At 52.5% G+C, this 13,725-nt stretch overlaps 3 protein-coding genes across 3 annotated transcripts; 2 read left to right on the top strand and 1 right to left on the bottom strand.

Moving 5' to 3' along the window:
- Positions 1-326: 326 nt before the first annotated feature.
- On the top strand, positions 327-1,498 carry J4E84_004647 (uncharacterized protein; the record flags this gene model as incomplete). Its single annotated transcript, XM_049387250.1, has 2 exons — positions 327-403; positions 547-1,498. 2 exons carry the CDS (start codon positions 327-329, stop codon positions 1,496-1,498), a joined length of 1,029 nt encoding a protein of 342 aa, XP_049245023.1.
- A 1,408-nt stretch (positions 1,499-2,906) lies between these two features.
- J4E84_004648 (uncharacterized protein) lies at positions 2,907-3,626 on the top strand (the record flags this gene model as incomplete). Its single annotated transcript, XM_049387251.1, has 1 exon — positions 2,907-3,626. The coding sequence occupies one exon, from the start codon at positions 2,907-2,909 to the stop codon at positions 3,624-3,626; it is 720 nt and encodes a 239-aa protein (XP_049245024.1).
- Positions 3,627-4,167: 541 nt separating this feature from the next.
- On the bottom strand, positions 4,168-11,178 carry J4E84_004649 (Type I Iterative PKS; the record flags this gene model as incomplete). The annotated part of the gene is made up of 3 exons (XM_049387252.1): positions 4,168-10,329; positions 10,480-10,751; positions 10,803-11,178. 3 exons carry the CDS (start codon positions 11,176-11,178, stop codon positions 4,168-4,170), a joined length of 6,810 nt encoding a protein of 2,269 aa, XP_049245025.1.
- Between the last annotated feature and the right edge of the window lie 2,547 nt (positions 11,179-13,725).

Consider the following 13,725-nt stretch of genomic DNA (forward strand, 5'->3'; position numbering starts at 1 on the left):
TTTGCGCATCTTCTCTGCACGTCGCTACCAAGTATCGCGTATCGTACTCGCCTTTCTACGTTACGACTCGCCAGTAATCCACAAACGAAAGATGAAGCTACCCGATTTACCGACAGACATATATCGCCTTCTTCTTGATCAAGTGCGCCTCACCAGCAAAACACTCTGACTTACATTAACATTTGTCTAGCTCTTACTGGCAGACCAGATCTCGCTCAGTCTTGTTTCGCATACATGTCGCAATCAATGCGAGCCAACCATCTTCCGCACTATCACCGTGGGTGCTTGCAAAGAGCGAGGCCCAACTATGACTGCACGCATCACCAATGGCCTGGGATGGCCTTTTCGTACTATCACCTCGGGCAGACCCAAGAAAAGCGGACCCGGTTCCCCCACAAGCATCGTGAGCAGTCTAAAACGGAACGGTGGTAGATTGGCGAAAACAGTGCGTCACTTGGTCATTCCATCTTATCCCTACCATAGCCATATCTCCCCCGCGACGATTCTACACATTATAGAATGCACACAAGACCTTGCATCATTCAGCTGGAACGCCAACTACGCTATCCCCTTGCGTGTTCTCGAGGCGCTGCACCGCAATCATCCTTCAGCTCAGTTGAAAGTCACGAACCACAACCGCAAGGATTTTGCTCTAGATGAAGCTCTCCTGTCATCACCTCAGCTCCACACACTCGACATTACAGTCCGGTGCTTCCATAGGGGAGCAACACGTCGGCAGGACGAAAACAGCGATCTCTTCAAGCTTAAGACACTACTCATGCGAGGTCGCAACCTCAAGGTCCTACGGTTGCGTCTCAGCAAACAGCAACACTTTACCATGGCTGCGAGAAGTCAAGGCAACAGCTACACGGCTATGGCCGTTGGCGGATCTCATTTCCGATTCCAGGAAACGGATACGTTCCCTACGCTCGAGGAGCTGGTCATCTCCAGAGCTGATGACCTTGCGCCTGCCTACGAGCTTAGTCCTAAGCACTGTAGTGATTTGGTCTACGCCATGGACTGGAGTGAGATGCGCATCTTGGATGTGGCATCCACTAATTCCGAACACCTACTACGAGAGATCGCTGGTCTAGTACCCAAGCTACACACACTGAGTTTGAACCCGTCCTCTATCGACTACGCTACTCTCCAAAGTTTCCTGGGAACTGTGCCACTGTTGTCAGATCTGAAGTTGGTTGCTGGAAGCACGTCGAACGTGTATATTGGTAGCTTTGACAAAGCAGTCACGAGGGTTTGTGAAGCCATTGGACCTCAACTCCGCTCTCTCCAGATCGAATCTAGATCTGGTACGGTCATGCCCTGGCAGGATCAGAGGATTCTGGAGGTACTGGAGTTATGTCCGCAGCTGAGGTACTTCGAAAGTGTCATCGAGGGGCTGGGCTCGACCGGTAAATGGGATGGAGATGTTGTTGGCAAGTCGGCTTCGTACAAGCGTGCATTGATGTCATCAACTGGCACTAGGCGATCAGGTATGTAACACATTCCTCCTCTCGAATGACGGGAGACCATACATTGCTAACGTATCTGTGTAGACGATCCGTATGCGTCATGCTGTGGCACGGGCTTGAATGTACCGCCAGAATGCGTCCCCCGGGTCACAGCTTTCCCGCCAACATAACTAACGTCTGTACACGTATCGTGTCTCTCCCACCCAAGACAATTCCTAGTTTCTGCCAAACACTTTGGCCAGACCTTCTTCCAACTCATGCTCACACGTGCATGGCGGTGCTGATATCTGATGCTCTGTGACCCGAGCCGGTTGAGTTTGAAACAGTCCGACGTTTCTGCAGCCCTCGCAATACACCCGTACTACGACCTCTTTAGCCTGCATTCGATGCTCACAATATTGCAAGGCATCAAGCACAGCGTCTTTGGAGTCGTGAATGCACCGGAAGGTAGGCGGCGATGATTTTCCAGGTGATAAGTAGTACCTTACAAGGTCTGTGGGATCTGTCCGAATCTTGACAGTCAAATAGAGCGTTCTGAGATTTGGAAAACGCGTCTGCCAGTTGGTAGAGCGTCGAATTGCTTGTAGAACAGCACCTTCACGCGTGGCATCTCGACCTGGTGTCATCTGAGTGGACGCAACGAGAACTCTCCAAGCTGTATCCATATCGAGGTTTTGGTCATTCGGTCGCGATGTATAGAGATTGAAAGCTACTTCAAATCTCCGGATCCTGTTACACGCATCAAGTGGCGGGAATTTAGGAAAGTACGGCGAGAAAAAAGGAACCCGGGTGGCGAATCTGTTGCTTTTGTAGTCTGCCTCTGTCAGTTGTTGATCTAGATGTGCAGAGCCTAGTTGACTAGAACCCCGTTTCACGTACAGCTTTCACGGGCGAGCGAGGCCAGCTCTGTGTTGCCACAGCGCAAAACTGGTATTAACAAGCTCACCGCTTGGTGACTGGTGTCCTTATCGATAGGCTCGAGAAAGGTAAGGGCGTGACCGAGGACTTCTAGTTGGAGTTCAGTAGGTAAGTCTGACCATGGATGGAAAGACGCTGTCTCCTGGGGTGCGGTAGCGGTCGCCATGCATGTGATTGTGGTGAGTGGTTTCAAGGCAAGAAAGTCATCGTGAACCTGGGTGAATGGATATTCGTTTGTTAATCTCAAGAGCATTTGCTATTCGCAAACACCTTCGAGTGGTCTGGAAGCGAGTCATATCGCGGCAAGGATCGTGCGGCGCGCGTACAGATCCCACGTAACAGGTGATGTGAGAATGCTTTCACTTCCACCCACAATGCGGTTCACTACGACCAGCTTGGCCAGCGACTATGTAAAAACACCCTCCATGTAGCCGTATAGACCATGTCATCCATCAGCATATCAATCGTTCCTTTCCCAACTCACCAAGCTTACCTCACCGATTCTACTCCACAACAACAATGCCCGATCAAGTCATTACAACCACGGGTTCCGCAAACCCACCAGTTCAGGCCGACTCGGAAGACTCAATCTTCTTCCAATACTGGCATAAGCTCCCAGCAGAGCTAAGAATAAAGGTTCTGGAGCAGCACCTAAGCTTCCCAACTCCAATCACCTACACAAAACACTGGGCCCTAATGAAGCTACGCCTCCTTCCCCTACTCCGTACAGATTTCGCGACCATTGCAAAAGCCGCATATTACAATAACAACGTCTTCCAGGTCACAGACTATACGCTACATTACGGCCATCGACCATCGCTACGTGTCGGGAGCGAAATCCGCCACTTGGAATTCCGGTTCCAGTCAGTTTCTCGTAATGATTACGGAGGCTTAGGTCTCCTCTGGCAGCCGGCAAACCAGATACCAAGGAGTTGGCAGCAGAATATCCCTAATCTGAAGACTTTACGCATCGTCCTTGATGCGCGTGGGTATTGGCGTACCACAATGGATGGATCCCGAATCTGGGTGGACGCACGTATTACGGGGGAGATGCTGGGATGGTGGGAGAGGATTCTGACGGAGAACGTGCTGAGTCTTACTCCTGAAGATATCACCTTTGAGATCGAGGCGGACGGATGCCCGGTCGCGAGACCTGAAGATGTGTATCATGACGAAAGCAGCTGCACTTGTAAAGAGGATCTGGAAACGGATATTAAAGGGTTGATGGTAAAGAAGTGAGATGACGACAGGGGGAAGAAGACGATCTAATGGCCTGGATTTCATGTACTCCCATACTTCTAGCTCTTACTGATGGTCCTGGAACGACTGCTGTGATGACGATGCTGATACGTGACTGATGTAGGTGATTGCTGCCCAGGAGTTGCCGGAGTGGTAAGCGATTTTGGAAGATATTCTTTTCGGGTATTCGCTGTTTCTCGCCGTCCGATATCATGGCCACAGGAGGTCGGAGGAGCGATTGCTTGGGTGATCTTGGGTGCTCAAACGAATATCACCGGATTGCCGAGCTCTAGTGCGGATGAGTCAGCAGCAAGCCCGCACGCGCCATGTCGCGTCGCGTCGCGTCACTTCAAAGGTTCGTTCGTAACGAACACCTGCGTCATCAGCATGCTTTGGTGGATCTCGCAATGACACGTAGAAGCTGACGAGACAATACATTGAAATATATGTATGTATATAATGACACAGTTCACTTCACTGACCAGCGCGAGACCAGATCCCGGTCTGCGTCAAGCTGCACTCCCATCTTCGCTGTGGTAGTCTACTCCTTCACTTCCTCCTTGACGAACTTACTCTTTCCCGCGACCTTGACGGCCAACAGCCAGATACTAATATCACTCATGATATCCACAGTCCCAACGTCCGCTCCGATAGCCTTCGAAAACCAGTTCCGCATCTCCACCCCGACCAACGAGTCCACGCCGTACCGATAGATCGCCTTCTGAGGATCGATGTCGTCCTTGCTGACAACCAAGAGACTGGAAAGCTGGTTCTGGATCGCGTCGACAACGATATCGGTGGCTTGAGCGAGGTTCGTGGCCTCTGAGAGCTTGTACGAAGGGCGATTCTTGGCTTCGGCGGTTGCGGTGTCGGAAGAGAAGCGCGAAGGGAGCGTGTCGAGATAGTGGTACAACGGCCGCGTACTACCGAGAGGTGCCACGATACCCATGGCACGGAGATCAGCCGGCAGGGTCAAGGGTGTGATGATCTGGGACCCGACGGTGCTTGCATCGACGCGTTCGGGGTCACAGCAGAAGCGTAGCAGCTTGTAGATGTCACTCATGGGCACCTCCTCCAGCATACCCCGCACGCGGAGCAAAGCTTGTACTTGCTCGTTCTGAGCGACGTAGCCAACACCGGTGACCATGCTCAGAGCGAGGGTGTGAGCACGTTGGCCGTGACGCATACGACGGGCCGCTAGTTCGTCCTGGTATGTGTTGCCAACGGTGTAATTTGATTGACCGAACGAGCCCATGATACCGGTGGAAGATGACAACATGACGAAGAAGTCGAGATCGGCAGGTAGAAGCTGGTGTAGGTTCCAGGAGCCGTCCACCTTGGGCGCGAGTGACTCGTGCCACTTCTCGCTCGACATCTTTGCGAAGGAAGAGTCGCGCATCACCATTGCTGCTTGGACACAGCCTTTGATTTGCGGAAGGGCCTGGAAGGATGCAAGGGTCTCCTTAAGCTGGTCATAGTCGGCGACGTCGCATACTGGAGCATACACCGCGGCGCCTTGTGCCATCAGTCCTTGCATGAAGTAATCGCGCTCAGATCCAGTACCCTCGACTGCTGATCGTGACGGCAAGATTAGATGCTTGGCTCCGTTGTGTACCATCCACGTAGCGATGCTCTGACCTATACCGCCGAATGCGCCAGCGACAAGATAGCTGGCGTCCGAAGAGAATAATGGCTTGTCAGAATCTGGCGAAAGTTCCAACTCCACAATCTCGTCGCCAGCCATCTCGATGACTACTTTTCCAAGCGTCTCTCCATCTTTGAGCGACTGGAAAGCCTGCTGAACACTAGCCTGCCTGAACACGGTCGGAGGTAGAGACATGGCGATCTTACCACCTTCCATCAGCGATACCACATCTGTGAAGATGCCAGCAAACAAATGGCTCTGTGCTAGGTCTTGGAAGTTGACGCTGACGAAAGTAATGTTCTTCGTTGTAGGAGGTACCACAATCTCGTTTGAGCCATTCGCGGTCGAGTTGAAGACGTCCTTTTCTCCAACGCCAACAAAGCGTCCGAACGAAGCGATACATGGCCAAGAATCTTGCAAGAGTTCTTCAGAGCCTATCACAACATCAACACCTCGTCCTCCTGTCAAACGGAGGATACCATGCTGGAAGTCGAGATTGCCAGTGAGGAACACGTTCGACGTCCGAACGTTGAAGTTCTTCTCCAGGAAAGCCGCTTCTTCAGGTGTGCCTACAGTCGCAAAGACTTTCGTATATCCGTGGAGAACGGCGATTTGGATGATCGCTCGGCCGAGCGTGCTAGCAGCCTCGTGGACCAAGATGGACTCGCCACCCTGTATACCGACACACTGCTTCAAGCTGTAGTAGGCCGTACAGAATGCCACTGGATAAACAGCAGCATCGCAGAAGCTCATACCGTCCGGCATCTTGTGCAGTTGTGAGAACTTGCAGCGGGCAATTTGCGCAATGCCATCTCGTGTGACACCGAAAACGCGATCACCAATCTGGAAGCCCCCATCGTGTGATGAACCAGTGCGTGCCACGACTCCAGCGATCTCGCTTCCGAAGGTCTCATCATGGACCTGGCCAAGTGCTACCGAGACGTCCCGCATATTGAGTCCAACAGCCTTGATTTCAACGACAACATCATCCGGCTCAAGCTCTCCAATGTTGTCGGAAGCCTGCTCGTAATGCAGTGTACTTAGGATGCCTGCCGCGCCGATGGTCAACTTTGGGCTGTCAAGCTCGCTCCAAGGTTTGGTGACAGTAACTAAGGTATCTTCGGTAGGCAGTGCTTGAGCAGTGAGTTCCGGGTCGTCGACCACACGTGGAATGCAGAGCTGGCCGTCAATTTCGCAGTACTCGTCCTCCGGGTCGGGTTGTGAATCTAACAGTGTCTTGGTAATCGTCGTAATATTGGCAGCGGCTACGTCAAGTCCGTTATCCGAATTGAGGCTGACGCTTACGAGCCGATAGTCTTCAGATTCCGTCGCTAGCGTGCGCACAAGTCCTGAAACCAGGCCTTCGGTAGGGCTCTGATCAAGAGCCCGATGCTGGAACGTGACCCACAGCAGGGCATTGACTTTCGATACCAAGGTCTTGATCTTCTCGAGTTCGTCCTCTTGCATGTGTCGAAGTAAATTGCCGTCCAAACCAGGAAGAAACACGCAGGTAGCCTTCTCAAGGTCATGTTCTGGCACAGAGCTCCATGCTACCAAGGCAACACCAAGCTCGTCTTGCGCTGACATTGTTCCGCGAAGATTCTGCATCAAGTCCACCTGTGATGAATCCGCTTCATCGTAGATGATGTGAATGCAGGATTTAGAAGAGGCTGATGAAGTAGACGAAGTTACTGGGCGATCGAAGCTAGCTGGCTTCCAGTCGATGCGGTATAGGCTGCGCGGCACGTTCTTCTTCTCTATCGATGGGTCGCTGCGACCAATAGTCGTAGTCTCTAGATCGCCGTAGAAGCAGAGTTCTTGCGTATCGGCAAATGCTGCAGTGACGGAGAAGAGCTTGTTGCGAAATCCACGTCCTGAGACCTTTGCATGTACCCTAACATCTTGCGCATCGGAAGATTCGCGCAGCAAGTTTGCAGAAAACCAAGCGTTGCTGAAACCAGTCGGTACGGTGGTAGCTGAAGAGTCCTTGGCGTAGATAGAATATGCTGGAAATGTCATCTGAAGTATGGTATCCAGCGCAGCGGGATGAATGAGGTGCGCATCACTGTAGTCAAACTTTGCGTGCGTCTGCCAGTCTCGAAGTCCAATTGTGCCAGCCGCCTGATTATTTCGATCCCACTTGACATTGCGCATGCCCCGGAAAGTTGGGCCATAGGCGAGGCCGGCCTCATCGAATGCGCCGTAGATGTCAGCGCTGTTAATATCGATGCGGCATCCGTCCAAAGCCGAAAGGAAGGCGAGCTTCTTCTCATTCAGCGCTTTTGCATGTTCACTGTATTCCCCTAGGTTCTCGTGGCGTTCGTCGTACTCAATCGAAACAGAACCGGCACAGCACAGGTGCCATCCACCGTCCTCGTAGACAAAGAGGGAGAACTGGTGCCCCATGGAACCCGGCTGCATATCACGGGATTCCAGCATCGCGGGTCGGATTGTGAGCTGTACTTCGGTACCGCGTGGATCAGCCGAGAGCGTCATAGCCTTCGTAAATTTGACATCTTCGAGCTTGTAGCCTGTTGCGTTCTCAGCTCGTTGACCATAGTACTGGCGCATAGCTTCAATGGCCATGGCAAGCATGCCCGCCGCAGGCATGAGGCAAAGACCGTTGATTTGATGATCCTTGAGATATGGTGATTGATCTAAGAGAATGCGGTTCGTCCAGCGTGCTTCAAGTTCGTTCCAGTCAGGGGTGCGCGAGCCAAGAAGCTCATGATGCACAAATTGTGTCTGGCGATACTGAATGCTCGTCCTGCCTTCAAGCCAGTACTTCTTCTTATCTTCGAATTGATAACGTGGAAGTGACGGCAGAAAGTTGGGGCTGTGACCGCTGTCCATATTCACTGCAGCTATGTCGACAGTGCTACCCATGGTGTGTAGCTTTCCTGCACATTCCATAGCGGTAATGTCGGCGGCCCGATCCCGACGCAAGACAGAGCTGTAATCGATTGTAATGTCCCTTCCATATTGTTTGAGAATATCGCCTAGCGGCGAGCGCAGAACGGAATGCGGACCGATCTCGAGGAAGAGATAGCTTGAGGCATCTTGCCGTGCGCATACACCCTGTAGCGCAGCGGAGAATTCTACTGACCCAGTGAGATTCCGCTGCCAATAGCTGGAGGATCGCAGCTCATCTAGACAATGGAGATCTTGCCCAGTGACGCTCGAGACAAACGATGGCTGGCTCTCTAGGGGCTCTCCAACCTCAATGTTCCGGAGTAGCTTCCCATAAATGTCGGCGACTGAATTCATGTGGCGTGGCGAGTGATACGCAACGTTGACATTGAGAACATGTACTTCGATCTGCGCTTCTTTGAGAGCTGCAGCCAGCTGATGAACGATAGCATGTGAACCGGAAAGTGTGAAGCTGGTCGCGCTGTTGTAGCAGGCAATAGCGATTGGATCATCGGGATTGTCGACATTCGTCTTGTCCATCACATGTTTCCAAGCATCGAGAGGAGCCTGAACTGCGATCATGGCGCCATGAGATGGTTTGAGAGTTTGGGTAATTGTAACGGCCAGCCCTCGGAAATAAGCTACCATCCAGGCAGACTCTCGTGAGATCGTATGGCTAGCATAGGCGGCGGCGATCTCGCCCGAAGAGTGACCTACCGAGATGGAAGCGTGAACATTCCACGAGGTCAGCAGGTCGAGAATAGCCACCTGTAGCGCGGTGCAAATAGGCTGACTGAGCTCCGGCTGATGGATGACGGATTCTTCTTTCGACTTGTGGTATAGTTCGTCGATGAGGGACCAGGAACTACCGAGTGACTTGAAGTATCGATCGGCTTCAAGCATAGCGCTTCGAAAAGTTTCGTACGCCAAGAGCTCGCGACCCATTCCATGCCACTGCGCACCTTGACCAGTGAAGACGAAACACAGTTTTGTTTGTTGTTTGACTCGTGTAGGAGCAGGAAAGGTGAGTTGCGACCGCAAATCTGGTAACGCGACGCAGGCTGTCTTCCACGGGAATGGTGTTCGCTTCTCAGCCAACGTGTATGCAAGATCACTGAGAAGTTGAGTACGGTCTTCGTTTGCGTGGTTGCTCATCCATGTCCCAAGAGCGGAGACCAATCGCTGAGCCGCGCGCTCATCGAACGCAGATAGTATCAACAGTTTCGGGACATTTCCACCAACCTCCCCAAGGAGCATGCTGGGGTCGTCCGTGGTGGTGAATGGGGTGAGATCAGCCAGAGGCTCCGATGATACATTAGTACCCGTGCTACGATCGTCGTCATCTCCTTCTTTCTCCATGGTACTGGAGATATCCGGTTGACACGCAGATTGGCTGTCCTGGATGAGTTCAGTGCAGTGTCGGCCGTTCAGTCCCCGGCTGCTAAGAAAGCTCAGCGCATCGTCTATAACGACGTGAGCGTTGGTGCCTCCGTAGCCGAAAGAGTTTACGCTCGCGCGTCGGACGCCGCTTGTAGGCCAGGCTACCGGTACGCGTGGGAACTTGAGGTTAGGGCCAGCCGCTGCGATAGCAGGGTTGATACGCTCGGGGTAAACGTTGGGTGGGATGATGCCCTTCTCAAGTACAAGAAGCGACTTGATGACGCCCGCGATACCGCTGGCGCCCTCGGGATGTCCCATGTTGCCTTTGAGCGCACCGACGAAGATGGGGTCTTCAGGAGTTCGAGAGGAGAAGACGTTGTTGATAGCCGCAGCTTCACAAGGATCTCCCACGGGTGTACCGGTACCATGCGCCTCGAAATAGCGAGTGTCACCGAGATCAAGACCTGCGCGCGCATACGTCTCGCGAATGAGGCGCTCTTGAGCGGATTGGCTAGGCGACGTTATGCTCGGGGTATTACCATCCTGGCCACATCCAGTTGATCGTATGACGCCGCGAATGGTGTCTCCATCTGCAATGGCCTTGTCCAGACGCTTGAGAATGAGTACGCCGAAGCCTTCACCTCGGGCGTAGCCCGATGCGCGCTCATCGAACGAGTAACAAACACTATCTTTTGACATCATGTTCAAGCTGCTCAAGAGAGCGGTTGAGTCTGGGAGTAGGCACAAGTTGTTACCGCCCACGAGTGACTGTAATCGTGTTAGTTATAATTTCAACCTAAAAAAAAGGCTGAACAGGCCTGCAGCCTACGTCGACATGATAACATGCAAAGTGAGTGGTCTAACGTCGATGTAGGCTCCAGGAGTTGATGTGGCAGATGAGACGAAAAATGAACTTACCATATCGACGCTACCAGCCAACAATTCTTGACATGCCAAGTGGAGCGCAACGAGGCCACCTGAGCAAGCTGTGTCGACGGTCATACTTGGTCCACTGAAATCATAGAACCAGCTCAAACGGTTGGCAAGCATGGCCAAGCCGCTGGATCCGACAATACGGTAGTCTCCTGGCATCTGGGCATCTCGCTGAGAGATCTGGCTGTACTCTTGAAGTAAACAGCCCACGTGAACAGATGTCCTAGTGCCTATGGCTGCCTGCATAGGGATACCGGCTGCGTGTAGACGTCAGTGCGGGTAGAGTTAGTTTTTGAGATATGACGTACCGTTCTCGAGAGCATGATAACTTGTCTCAAGCAACAGGCGTTGCTGAGGGTCCATGCACTCCGCTTCCGCGGGTTGAATAGAGAAGAACGGAGCATCAAAGCGAGCGGGGTCGTCTGCGAGGAAGTGACCGCCTCTGTTCTTTACAGTACCAGGACGGTGACCATGCTCCTTGTAGAAACCATCGATGTTCCAGCGATTCTTAGGAATCTCGGTCATAGTCGATCGGCGTTCCATGAGTAGCTTCCACAAGCTCTGAGCATCGGTAATGTCCTGTGGAAACTTGAAGCCAAAGCCTACAATGGCAATTGGCTCTACGCCAGAGGGTTGGCTCGAGGAAGCCATGGTTGGCTGCTCAGTATCGGTGGAGGTGTTCATATCGTGAGGTGTGGTCGATTGAGGTGTTGAGAAAGTAGGGATAAACGGGGAGTCGCTGGTGTTGGCAAGTGCGACTTTAAGGTACCGATTAAGAGGTTAGGCACTGCAGTGAGTTATAGTGAGGTGTTGGGGAATGCGGGGCGGCAACTTCACTGTACAGGTGAGTGAGCGACTGCCTGAGCAAGTTAATAAAGCGTCTGCTGAGGCAATTGCGTGCTGCAAGTGCCTGCCTGATCTTGAGACCGCGCCAGGCGGGCGATATGCAAACGCGCTCGCTCACCCCTAGAGTTCAACTGGAAGGTGCAATACATCATGGCTTCCCAACCAGTAGTGAGTGCGTTCGGTTTCTAGAGATTGTACTGTGCATGTGGGGGCGCCCTTTCCCAGGCCGCTCCGCATTACCAGGCTACCGGCGCCATGAAAGAAAAGACTTCCCGCAAACAGTAGTGATTTGATACTCCAGACTGAGGAACCCACGCTCGAGAGTCGAAAGAGGAAGACCTAGGCGTAGTCTGCCATATGAGGCTAGACTGATGTAGACGGCACCTGGGTGTCTGACCCGCGCCCGGGCGTATGTCTCGAACCTCACGAACATCCGGGCGCGTACATTGTAATACGGTGACTGAGTTCTTTCGTCTCTTCTCAAGTGACGACGACTACCCATCGCAATAAGGGATATGTTCTTGAACCCCGTCTGAGCCAGATTAAACTGCAAGATCGGAGTGAGGTGTAAGCTGCCCTCGCATGATCGACCGTGTAACAGAACGGCAAGCCGGTGGCTACGGGTAGCCGTTCCCATGGATATGCAGTAACGGCACGCGCCGTGATCGATTGTGGTGATACGAAGTAGATTTGCACGACTTGGCGCACTCGCTAACGCCACCAGGGGCAATGATAGGCTCCTCGGTGATCGAAATCCTGCATTTTCAAGTACATAGCAGCAATTCCGTTACACAGAGATGTCACAGAGCGTATACTTTGCATGCCGACTTACTTAGGCTGACGCACTGTTTAGCCACGTAGACTTCTTGATTAGCGTACCTCGTGCCGACCGACCGTTCAGTCGTCTCGTATATGCCAACAGCAGGTTGCCCTAATCTATTCGTAGGTTGGGTAGCCGGCTGCTCGTATAATATGACTAGGCTCCGGTACGCCTGACTTGGCTCTTGACGCCATTTGACTGTCTCGTCGCATAGGCTGACAAATGGCCGAAGAGCCTCCGAGGTATCCACACTCCGTCAGCAGTAGAACTCAGGCCGCAACCTCTGAAGCGCCTCTCAGCGATGTTGCAGAAACATCTCGAGTTCATTCGCTCTCTTTGGCAAAGCGTTAAGTTGCTGAATGCTCGAAACGACGAGGGTGATGCTATGCAGTATAGTGCCAAGACCGGACAGTGCATGTCAGAGCATGCGTCCATGAAGGGAATAAGGCAACAGCTCACCAGCCCAGAAGGCCGTGAATCATCATCATGTATGCTCATTGACCGTTTTGGAGAGGTGCTCGATGCTTCTGCTCATCAAGCCATTTGCAAAAGTCGTCATGACATTCGTCCCTCGCAATGTTTAGTACTGCATCATCCGGGGTGTTGAGGTACAGTGTAAGGAAACGGATGGGAACTTGACGACAGGCGATGTTCTTGTCGGGCAACTTTCTGGGGGCGTGGGTTTCGGATGGTATGATCACATAGATGGAGCAATGAAACCCTTTCCTTGTACCTGAGCTCTCAAAAGACGTCGTGTGATAAGCAGCCCTGCCATGACGCTATACATATGATGCATGAAAGCTGCCGTGCCGTCGGACGGACAGGATCCAATATTATGGAGTGCTTATTTCGATCGTTGTCCTGTAGGTCGGAGACATGGACGTCATTGATCTGACAAAGACTGGCTAATGTATCCTCAGTTGGCAGGTGCTCATCCTTTTGGAGACGAAACATAGCTCCCAGCAGGCAGCACGATTATTCCTTTCATGGTTTCGAGGTAACTGTAGGAGAGTCTGGCGTGCTACTCGCGCGAGTCAAGGTTCTTTGTTGCGTTTATAGCAACAACAAGGGTTGGTCAGGTGGGCTAGCCAATCAACGTAACTGAAGGAGCTACCTTTATTCGCAAGTCGATTTGAGCGGTATTTCCCATTTTGCCATCAGCCGCGATAGCCTTGACCAATCTTGAGTATTGACGCCCAGGCTGTCGTGTAAACGTGACTGAGGAAGCGAACCTTGGAAGTCTGGACACCCGATTGAACGAGGAGACATGATTCCGCAGGGCACATGGAGGAGAAAGTAGCGTATTCCAGCAGGCCCTTGTTCATCGCATCCCTCGAGTTGTGTTCGACAACATTAGTAGAGACGGTGAGACCTCGGAGCCATGACTTCCATATACCCGAGACCCTGTTGTTTCATGCAGCCAGGTACATGCAGTCGGGATACGATGAGGTTGTTTGTCTCCGGACCTGAGGGCGTTCCCCGCTACACATCAGCCCTATGTCATGCATGGCTAGGTGAAGGGCCAGCTACGGGCGGAGGGATGCGAGCCCGCTGAGCCTCCACGT

Source organism: Alternaria hordeiaustralica (assembly GCF_023758085.1).
Source record: "Alternaria hordeiaustralica strain BMP 2776 chromosome Unknown scaffold_7, whole genome shotgun sequence".
In the NCBI taxonomy this organism is placed as follows: Eukaryota; Fungi; Ascomycota; class Dothideomycetes; order Pleosporales; family Pleosporaceae; genus Alternaria; species Alternaria hordeiaustralica.